The 12002-nt window shown below is 35.7% G+C and overlaps 1 protein-coding gene across 10 annotated transcripts in view; it reads left to right on the top strand.

Moving 5' to 3' along the window:
• Positions 1–12002, top strand: part of PPFIA2 (PTPRF interacting protein alpha 2) — a 317732-nt gene that overhangs the window by 288098 nt on the left and 17632 nt on the right. For all 10 annotated transcript variants that reach the window (XM_065041448.1, XM_065041464.1, XM_065041457.1 and 7 more), the window contains one exon: positions 8873–8954. In XM_065041448.1, the coding sequence (XP_064897520.1) occupies positions 8873–8954 (82 nt within the window). The remainder of the gene's footprint in view (positions 1–8872; positions 8955–12002) is intronic.

The following is a 12002-nucleotide window of genomic DNA, read 5'->3' as shown; positions in this document are numbered from 1 at the left end:
AAATGTATCTTGCTTTTACAGTAGATACTTGGAGCCTTTTTAGCATTACAAATGTAAGGATATATGTGTATTTATTTTGCAGGGGATTATTAAACCTTAGATTAAGGATGAAAAAATTGATACAGGGTATTGTATTCTATATCTAACCCATATATTTTTTAAAATCTTGTGTTTTAAAATAATATTTTTATTCTTTGCCAAGTTGGTTTTGTTCTTTTCCTCATAAAAGATAAGGCTGTTTGTATCAACAAGCTGAAAGTTTTTAATCAAAGAAAAAGAGAACAAAGCCTCAGTCCCTGTCTTATCTGCACATATAGGTCTTTCTATTGCAACTTGGGATTTCTGGATAAATATAAGCATCTACCCTCATGCATGCAGCTGGCTTTCTAAACTATGATCTCCAGCAGACGTAAATATCATGTCAGATTAACTGTAGAATTAGGGTTTAAGGGAAGAATGGATAAAACACAGCACAGGGAAATAAATCTACATATATTTTAGTTTAATATATGTCTAAGGGAAATCATTGTGTTCCTCCAATAAAATGGTGATAAAATGGTTGTTGTATGAAAAGGTGAAAGCTAGAGTTCAAAGATCTGGTTTTTTTCTGCTGTATTATATTATTCTGAGGACAAGATGCTCAGGAAGTGATAGAATGTCCCCTGATCCTCTGTTTCTGTAATGGGGGGACTGGAATGGCCTTCATGTCCTGTAAGTTATCCCCAAGCAATTACAAACTGCCAGCTCATTTGAGCTGCCAGAAAATTACTTGCATTCCAATTAATCCCCCCGTTTCTTTCTCTCTACCCGTACCCAAAGGAGTATTCAGATTAAGATGCAAGAAGTGGGAGTTCTGGTTCAATAGACTCTGGAAGATCCAAAATTAAAAGCATTTCTAGCAAAAGTGTTCAAGTCAGTCTTTATAGATAGCTCAGTAGAAAACGAGTGTGATAGAGATTTTGGGCCCCAAATCACAAATTCATATTCAATTCTAATGGTACTTCTATCAGACTTAGCAATTTTTTTAATAATTCTCCAGTCCTTTATTTATATTGCATGCCTTTGTTGACCTCCCTCTCCTTAGTTTTCCTTTCTTCTGTGTATAAATATGTCAATTGTTTCCATCTACTCTTCTGTATCGCACTTTCTTTCTTCTCTCCTAGCTGTTCTGCTGACCTCACATACCTGAACGCAAAATTTAAGATCTTTAAACCAGCCCCCTCCTGAACTCAATGAAATGTTTGAAATCTCTTCTTAATTAATCAGGGCACAGGCTTTTCACCTCCAAGTTTTCTACAGCTATATCTACCAAGCATTTTTATATCCCAGTAAATCATTTGTTAATAGAAATGTAATTTTCTGAGATGTCTGGGTTTCATTCAGGCATATAATTTTCTTTTTATGATGGCAATTAAAGGATGCTGAAGAAAGTTTATTATCAGCGATAGCATCCTGCTTTCTCTTACAGATACCGTTATATTGGCAAGAATAGGTTACCTAGAGGGCAAATCACTCATACCAGTGTTGCTACTAATCTAGTATTAGTATGACTGCTCAAATTAGAATACTGCACGGCAGGAATAACCATCACAAATGTCAGTCACCTAAGTGCATGAAATCTGCATATAAAAATTAAAAAAGAAAAAAACCACAACAAACAAGTAAAACAACAACACCACAAATACTCAAGTCTAGGTCATTTCTGATTACTGTCAGATATTTTGCTAAAATGTTAGTAAAGTGCACATAGAAAAGTAAATCGTGGTTTGTAGTCCACTCAATTTTACCGTGTCTCTATGGTAATTTACTTATATCCACGGGTTGGGCATTTTCAGGATTTTTGGTGTTACACAAAAAATCATTATGAAATTATTAAAATATGGGCAAAATGCTTAGATTTAAAAATCTATTCAACATTCAGTGTGTTCACAGATCTTTAGCATGAATATGTATTGTAGATGGTAGATGTGCTGTGCTGAGTGGTACCTAATAAATAGCCAACATCAGTTTAATGAAAATCTCATTTCGAAAGATGCATCTGGTCTTCACAAGAACATTTAACTTCTTTTAAGCAGTCAAAGACCAGTTAGAAAGATTTCTGTAGTTATAATGATGGTATTAGTTTATCTGTCACATGATTAATTTTTTTTTATGGACTACTATACTTTCATTAACATTTATGTGCTTTTTTTTTTCCATTCATCTCTCTCCATCTCATGAAAAGCATATCTGGGTAAGTTAAAACACCATGGCTGCTGAACATACTTATTTTCAGCACCATGTTTATTTTCAATGTTTTATTCTTATTTCTTTTTGTTTTTCTGTGAGCCTTATGTAACAAATTCATGCAGAAAACTGATCCCAATGAAAGCTTCCAGGGTATTCAAAATTGTGGTAAACCTCAAGAGCAGAAACAAATCCAGTTCAGAACTTGCTCCTATGGGGCTTAACATAGCGGATTAACTACTTGCAGATAACTGCTGTCAATTTCTTTTGAATAAACACATTCTGGGAGGTCTAAAGCCCAGAATCACAAAGACATTTTAATGTTTGAGTCAGTGAAAAAGGACTCAAACTTGTAAACACTCGAGTAATCCAGAGTATAGAATTTCTTCTTTTTTTTTCTTCTGTCTGAGCCCTCATGGTCTGTAGCAGTGCAATAATATTACATTTGTGTGTATATTTTTACTATTTTCCTTTTCACCAGTTCATTTTTTTCATTGTTAACCTGATGTCAAGTTTAAAAATCTTCATCTCCTCTTTGATCTATCATACAAATGTTATTTTTTCTTGAATAATTGTTTTTTAGTCTAGAAAATTTCATCCATTCAAAGCATGTATAAGTTATAACTTTCTAAATGTGTAAGGACAAAAACCTCAAAGAGAACAGGGATTACCACATTAATTTAGAGTATGTGATTAGGAAATGGCTTTATAAAAATAGGTTTTATAACATTTCATCAATGGTGGAAATCTGGAGGTGTCTACTGATATGTATTATGCAAGTCTGTTTATTTCACAGGTGTTTTATTATTTTTTAATAGTAGCTCTCTGCAGATCTAATTTGTTAGGGACTGTATTAAGCATCCTGAACATGCTTCACTTTAGATGTCTTCAGAAAAAAAGGATGCTGTCTTTCAGTTTGCATACACTTACAATGTACACCTGTATAGAATATTAGGAGCATTGTTAAATCTACTTTGCTAATCTGTGTTATCTGGGATGCTGTTAAATTTATACTTGCTTGGTTTGTAGATTTTAAAAATTCTGTTTATTAGGTGCATTTTGACTTATGTATTTCAGTCTTTTTTTTTCTGAAAATTCCTTAAAGTTGGATACAAAATGTTTTGTAAAAAATTGGAAATTAATTTTGCCCATTGTTCTCAGTCTGACTATTATATCAAGTATTAAAAAGAAGAAAGAAGGGAAATTTCAAATTATTTAAAAGTCACAGTGGTACCAAAGTTGAAACAAGATTTGACCCAGTTTTTAATTAGTGCAGTCTTTAAGTCATATGGATCCTTTCAGACTAAATATAATCAGCTTTATATGGCAATGAGTCTTTTTTTTTCTACTTCCTACTTTAAAAAAAAACCTATAGTCTTGAAGAAAATAGATGAAATGTAACAGTATTTTTATTAGACATTTAATGTCATTATTAATTTATACAAATTCAATTACCTTATTTTGTTATACAATTACCTCAACTACAGGTTTCTAACCTGTCTTAAATACTTAGCAAATGACAATAGAAAAGCTAAAATGCAAATCCAGCGTAATTCATTAGAAATCCTCTTTCCTGAATTTTGGAGTCTTTGAATGTATGATAGCTTTCGAGAGATGGATGTGTTTAATCATAACTTGAAATCGTAGGATTGCTCAGGTGAATGTAACATATTTAATCTATCATTTCTGTCTATTTCTCTTCTAGAAATCAATCATGTATAGTATTTTGTTTTAATTAAACATTCTAGTATTCCTGATAATAAGATTCATCGTGATAGTGTCAGTAATAATAATAGTAATCAGAGGGTCTGCTAGGTAAACAATTTTGTTTGTTATCTTTTTGAGAAAATGTCTATGAGAAAAGGTCATTTCATCGGATCTAAATTGCCCGTTAGCCAAAATTTTTAAATACTGCTTATATTTTACTAACATGATTTGGCTCTTGCCTTCACCGCGCCTCCTTTTCAATTTATCTCACATTTATGATTACAAGATTACTAAGAGACATTATAGTATGTGCAATATAATATCCCTGAGGACTTTTCATGTGAACCCTACTAGAACTATCAGAGTAAATGTTATTATTTGCAGAAATATGAAGATCTGAGTTCAAACACTGTTCAAGTTTCATCAAGACAGTCTCTGGACTTTGTGTACTACACAGAGTGTTTGCATTATGTGTATCAGAAATCTGAAGCTGTTATTTCTTGCTTGTTTCATGGGGGGAGCCTCACCTTAGTAAAGAAAATCTAATGACATGGAACGATATGTTTTAAATCAAGATCCATTTAAAGATTATTCTTATTTTTAATAAAGTTCATTAAGTTTTATGAATGAGTTGGTGAGGGCTGCTGGTATAGAGCTAGAATTTTCCCACTGAAGGGAAGGTTATATATGAAATAGAAAATTTACAGGATGATAACATAGTTTTGCTCTTATCATTTCCCCCTTTTGCTCCCACGTACCTCTGCTGTCCTGAGGGACACTGAAACCTTGACAGTTCCCATGGTACAAGACAGTTGTGCCCTCAGCTTGGTAGGTTGATCAGGACAGTTGTACTTGGATCTCGGAAGAATGGTGCTAAAGAAAGTGACTCAGTGTAGCGGTATCTTTAGGAAGTAATTTTAGGGAGGTTTAAACATCAGAAGTCAGTGCTAGGGAGGCAACCTCGCTTTTCTGACACACGAGTCTACATCAAAACTTGACATTATGTGATTATTTTCTGTCTGTGGTAAAAGAGTGAAGACAGCCCACATGTGAGGCACTCTCTCTAAGACAAACAAATACAAGCGTCTCTCAAATTTTGGATGAATGCTAAGCAGTTTATGCTTATGAAATTTCCTGACTTCGCAAAACCAGGCTCAGGGTAATGATAGATTTTAAACAACATACTGAAGTTACTCAAGTAATGTCTTCAGGAAGAGGTTTTTATTCTTGAACAGTAATGTTATCTTAAAAAAATATGGCTTTAATTTGGAATTTATTCCAGTGGTTTAAGGCCTTATCTGCAAAATAATAGCAATTATAGTAGTGCCTAATTAATGTCAATTCTTCTTTATCAGCTTGTTTTCAGATGTTGCCAAAAAAACTAAATGAGTGTGGAAATAATTACATTTAAATTCCCTAAGTCCTTCCCAATGAAAAATGGGCATGTTTTAACATGTAGTAATTTCCTGACAAAGTCTTAGGAGGAGAAAATCCCCACGTTCCCCTGCAAAGCATCTTCCAGTTTACTGAAACTGTGTAATGCTATTCACGATCTCTAAACCCTATCTTTGTAACAAAAGGAAGAGTGAGTGACAAGATATTTGTCTCTTCTTCCTCCTGTGATCAGTTACATGTCTTTGTAAGGAAAACTGAGCCACAGTTGTCAATATTTGGCTGTGGGGACCTTCTCTTTTCAGGAAGCCAGTGACTATGCCATAAAAGCAACAGTACATTCAGGCTGTTCTAAAACATTAAAATTATATCATAAAATAGGCAGATCACCATATTAATTTTTCTGATGATTTGCACTGTTGATCAAAATGATACATTTTTTCCTACACAACACTTTTCACTTATTTTGAAAGAGTGACCTTTTTTTCCATAGTGCTATAATAGTTCATATAAAAAACCCTAGCATTTTCTTTGACTGCCAACTAGGGAATAGTCCTCTGAGTTAAAAAAAAATATGAATTCTGGATTTAGTTCCAGGTTAGAAATTGAAGGGTCAGGTTCGGCAGATCTCCTAGTGTGTGTATTAAAAGGTAGTCAAAGAATACTGTTCAGAAAGTAAAATATAATTTAAATAAGCTTTAATATTGGAGAAGTGTTTAAATGAAACATCTGGGGGAAGAAAGTATAACTTCTGAAGCATAAAATTATTTTAAGGGAAAGAAATATTATAAAAATCCTTTTAGTATTCCACATCAGTAAGTGAGGCACAAGCCTTATGATGGCTGTATTCCCTGTTCGTGTACGAGTAAAGGATTTTAACTTTCTACTAAAAATGTATTCAACCCAAAACCACTTTCCTTCTCCACGCCAAGACCCTTTGGATTATGTTTATTATACTGTAGTCTTTAGCTACAGTATATATATAGGGTATTCCATTTCTGGCCTGGTCCAATTTTCTTCAGCCAAAATCAATAACCAGAACTGTATTTTCCTTTAGCTCTGTGAGCCAGACTGCCTGTGAAGTAACAGAAGGGCTTTCCTTCTCTGGGAGAGTATATTTGTTTGAGAAGCACTGGAATAATGCTAAACCTCCACACCAAGCCTCAGGGCACTTCAGATGTTGCAAAGTCACAGGGGACTCCCTAGAAATGTGCATTTTATAATTCCAGCATAAAGGAATTAAGTTTTTCATGGAAGTGAGAACTTAAAGTGCAAATGCCTCTTCTGCAGGCACCTTGTTCCCTGAGGCAACACAGGGATTTAACACCAATCAAAGAAACAGGCCAAAAGTTCCTCCCCATCTTCTTGTAGACAATGTGCTACAGCTCTCCAGCTTGGAGCAGGAGCCCATCACATGCAAGGAAGGCAAGAGGCCCTCAAAGCCACTTTTTTTACTTCTTGTGATAGCCAGCCCTGCTCCTTCAGCTGGTGTGAGTGAAAAGAATACCCCAGATAAGGAAAATATCTAGGATCAGGTTCCTCCAAGGATGGTGCCTCCATGGGACTCCCAGCTGCAGAAGGGGCTGCTGCCTGGTCTTAGGCTGGCTTTGGGGAAGGAGCAAGCCGTGTAGGGTTTTGCAGAGTCCATGCTCTGTCATGGGACACCAAAACCAGCCAGGTGAGGAAGAGGCATCCCTGAAATTTTGGCTTTCCCTGAGGACAGCCATGCCAGCTCACAAATCTGGTGGCAGCTGGAGCCATGCTGCCCTGTGGTGGCACCTGGGGGAGGTACAGCACTGCTGTAGCTTCACAGGCATCCTGTAGAACCAGCTCCCAGGGAAGGCTGCAATTCAGATACCTCATCCACAGGTAGCTGGGAGATGGCCATGCCTTAATTCTATTTTCCTAAGCAGCCAAGTGTCTACTGGCCCTTACTGCTTGTGTCCCTGGGAATATGGGGTTTCTGTACCTTCTCCAGCTACTGAAAGTGACATGGTGTTTGTGTACCCAGTGAACAACATTTTCTCATTTTTACTGAGGATTTTGCTTTCACAGAAAGCAAGGATAGCTCTACAGTGTCTTTGGACATCTGAGTGACAAAGGGTAAGGTATGCTGGTATGTGTAGGAGGAGAAGGCAGATAAACTTCACTAATGCTGTCACGTATTTGTAGTGTTACATATTACCATAGCAGAAACAGAAAGTTTCCTATTAATATTCAGAGTGTGGGATTTAAACACATATGCAAAATTGCTATTTGAGATCCATTTTCTACTAAAGCCGAATTTGCTCAGTCTGAGCCCTTGTCAGTCCAAAAGGAATACTACTCACAAGTAAGATCACTCCATCACTTCTATCTGCTGTGATTTTGTAGTACATATATTTGAAAGCCTGCTAAGGCAGTGAAGAATTGCCAAGGGATAACTGAACCTCAAAAGGCTGTAGTAATAAAGATTCCAAGATTTCCTTGTTATATGGGAATGTAAGCAAATTTTAATATTACATTAGCATAGTTCCTGTCTAATTTGTTTTTCACTACAGGTTGTTGTTGAGAGTATTCCTTTGTGTTTGACTCAGTAGGAGGAAACTGAAAATATGTTGTTAAATAGAAGAAAAATAGACTTTTCAAGGACTGCTTTTTCTATGCCTCAACCACAGTGGGTTCTTTATTCCTGCTCCAGGAATAAAAATGTCTGGTCAAATGGTTGAACATGTTCAATATAGAGTATTCTCCTGATGGTTTAGCTGACTGGCCTATATGTAACTCTATCAAATAATTAATACTGCTTTATTCAAAGTATATTTTAAGCTTTGAGAATGATGTTTTACCTAACACACTCATTGCCATCCAGAGAAGCTGCTGATGTCAGAATTGAATTGATATCTGATCAACTCTATAGAAAAATAGCTATGTATATATGTATATAAATAGCATTGAGAAATCACATCAATTATATAATTCTAAAAAATGTATACAGAAGTAAACCATGAGGATTTCTTATGTATATAAGCAATAATAATAATAATACTAACAAAAAGGCATGGAACTATTAAAACCACTAATTAGCCATGAATAACTTATTTAAGATGCAAAATAACTGTACTCCAGAGACCCTAGAATTATGCACAGCTAGTTCAGCATGGATTAGTGTTTCAAAAACAGAGTGCTTTAATACCCAACTGCATTACATCCTTGCTTAGCTAAGAAGTCTCAGAAGGAACTCCTCAGTTTTCTCTCTTCACTGATGTCCTCTATTATATGGGTAATCTTTTTATATAGGGTGTGCAAACTCAGCTAAGAGTAGACAGAAACCTCAGCTTTTGTATGTTAAGTGTTTCAAGGGATGTCAAAATGCGTCAAGAAGAAAAAAAAAGTTGGGAATAGATTAATATATTCAAAAAGAGGAAGGAACTGTATTGTCCATTCATGTTTTCTATGCCTGCCATCATGCCTCACTGTTGTCACCCTTAACAAAAAGGCACGGTTGCATCTATATTGTCCCTTACACAAACTTCTGTATGTTTAACCATTTTTGATCCATTTCTAGACATGAACTTCTGGAAGAAGCTCGGAGAAAGGGTTTGCCTTTTGCACAATGGGATGGGCCTACAGTGGTTGCCTGGCTGGAGGTAAGTGTTGGCCATAACTTGGAAATGTGAGTCACATTTGTAGACTGCTCCTGTGTGCTTGTCCTTACAAATTCTAAACCAGACAGTTGAAGTCCTCTCCTCTCTCCACAGCACACTGTGCTGTGAGCACTAGGCAGTTTTTCACACTGGATGGTGTAAATCAGAGCCTGGCGCTGAAAAAAGTCAGACCAGATTACACAGGGGGATGAGGACAGGGAAAAAAAGACTTAGCAAATGTACTCGAACTCCAAATTTTTGAAATCTTGTAATTACTCAGTCTCTAAATGCCTAGAAAGTCCACAGACAGGGTTTATGTATGATGGTGTGCTAAGGAGAAAACAAAAATTAACTATCAAATTTTTTTTGAGGTTAACACAGATGCTCCACCTTCAGAATTTTTAATAAATTTAAAGAATTCATAACTTTCTGTATCAAAATATGAGAAAGGGCTGATTTACCCAGATATTTCTCAGAACAGGAAAAAGGAGGTGTTTCTCTCAGCACTTTTACCTTGTGTATGAGAGATCCAGGTTGGAATCTCTGTCATTTGACAGGCAGTGCCTTCATCCCTGAAATCTGCTCTGCAGAGAGCTCTCCTTTATTTGGAGAGCCTAAGTGAATGGATTTTGGAATCCATACATAGAAACATTCAGCAGAGCTGTCCATCAATTTTGACAAAAATCAATGAATGGTTTAGGTGAAGCAACTATTAAAAAAAAAACACCCAGATTCTGAGGGGAGGAGAAGTCAGAAAGTAAGGATGTTCTTTTACAAATACAGTCACTTTTACATGGCAAGGCTGTATCATTTTAGTGGAGATACAAGCTGTTAGCTCAGGGAATAGCTGTCTATTCGTAGCCTACATCAAGTATCTCCATGTATTCCTACCTATTCTCGTGTCTGCTGTGGGCATCATCCATTAATCATCAGTTAGAATTTGTGGAATTTTTCCTTCAATTAAAAAAAAAAAAGGTCCCTTTCCAAAGCTTTAACAAGAGTATGTTCAGGGAATAAACGAATAAATGGAAGGATGAAGAATGAAAGCGTCTAATGTCTACAAAATTTCTACTTCGTGTTGGAACTGCTTAAGGTACCTAATGGAAAAGTTGAAATGAAAACTGCAGAAATGCAGTTCAAGCATTCAGGCATGACCTTGGAAAATGGGATGATATCTTCCTTCCCTCCCAGAAATATCTCTCTTAATATAGCACATACATACTACCTGAGTTTTTCGTATGACTTTGAGAGTTCTGTACCCAGATTTGTATCAGTCAGAAATATTCAGTATAATAGTCAAAGCTGGAAATGTGAACATACAAAGGCCTATACATTTCTGAATAGTGTGCAAAATATACCCTTGATGTCCTCCTCAGTGATCCAAAACTGAAGACATTTTTGACAAGTTAAGCCCCAATCCTTTTTTGCCTTGATATTTAGTTGCAAAACAGAATATGTATCCCACTGTCACAGAGACTGCCTGTAAAGATAAATTGATGTTTATGAACTTTTGAGGAAATCTGATGAGACTACAAGAGGGAAGCCCATGAGGAAGTTTATATTGCGATATTCAATGCAGATTGAATACTGATGATAAAAAGATATGAGGGCAGAAGTACTGAATTTATTCAGTGAGCATCAGTGCATTCAGTCAGCAGATGGACACTGTGTGCATTTCATACTCTCCTGGGGAAGATATACTATGTGACCCTTGAACTAAAGCAATATTAATGTTAAAGGAGACAAAGGACCAAATTAAAGAAGTATATGTGATTGCACTTGTGACATCTCCAAGCTTTTCAGGGCTTAACTCTTCAGCCTTAGCCGAAAACCTTAGCATAGGTTGTTTGTATGTAGTAAAGACATAGTTGAGCTATATTTTAAGAAATGTGGATTTTCTTAAATAATTCTGGAAAAGTATATCAATCTTGATATCTGGGTTCTCTGCCTGGAATAATTACTGTGCCCTCTTTTCAGAGACTGCTTTAATCTAACTACATTTTCTGGTAGAGACAGCTGTTTGTTAAGGAACTAATTTACCTAATTTGTTAAAGAACTAATTTCCCTAATGAGTGGCAAACGTTTCAATCTATTTCTGCAGGGTGAATAACTCCCAGTATTTACACTTGCCTGCTTTTCAAGTGCATGTATGAAAAAAATAGTGTCAAATTAAATTAGAATATTAATTATGTTTTAAAGCCATGCATGGTTTCCTCATGGCCCTTTGTTTAAGTGCAGCTGAGTGTAATCTACATGGGGTTTTTTAAGTTTTGACTTTCATGAAACGTTGTATTTCATTACAGTTAGTTGGAATTAGATTATATTTTTTAAGGTTCACACCAGCATTGGATGGAGGGCAGTGGCTCATCCCATCAGTGGGAAGGGCGTTTTGCAATGTGTTGCAATTGTTCCTCAAGCTCATACATCAGGAGCCACTACGGAGAAGCCTTACTGACCTCTTTTGGAATCTGACGTTCGAGTCTGTTTTCTCTGTGATGTAAAACTGATCTAACACCTGTCTCTTAAGTTAATATGTCCCAGATAAAGTATAGACATGTTAATAACCACACAGTATTTCCCTATACTGTGAGAAATAAAGTAAAAATCCTTTCAGTTTGTCACTGCTGAACTTACTGATGGCATGCTTTTAATAATTTCTTAGACCTTGTGTCCTCTTTTAGTAAGCCATTAAGAAGAGAAAAAATTAAAATCATGAAATCAGTTAATTCTGAAGGAGTATTTGAAATGCACAAAGGGACAGAGTTCTCAGTTACTTCACTGACAGTCACAGATGCTCTGTCCTACTGAAATTCAAATAAAATTATTAATTGCCATCTAATTAAAAAAAAATAATCTGAAAATGTATAATATAATAGTTGCTATTATATAGGATCACTGCATGGATGGATGGGATTCTATTTCAAAAACCACAGAATAGCATAAGATGCTACTACAAGCGATCAGTAACTGATCAGTATATTTGAAAAGTGCTTTTGACAATTTATATTTGAAGGAATATTAAATAGCAGTACAGTGAAGTACAACAGAAAT

The sequence above is a fragment of the Columba livia genome, chromosome 1, assembly GCF_036013475.1.
Source record: "Columba livia isolate bColLiv1 breed racing homer chromosome 1, bColLiv1.pat.W.v2, whole genome shotgun sequence".
Taxonomy (NCBI): domain Eukaryota; kingdom Metazoa; phylum Chordata; class Aves; order Columbiformes; family Columbidae; genus Columba; species Columba livia.
This window is presented reverse-complemented; position numbering and strand designations above follow the sequence as displayed.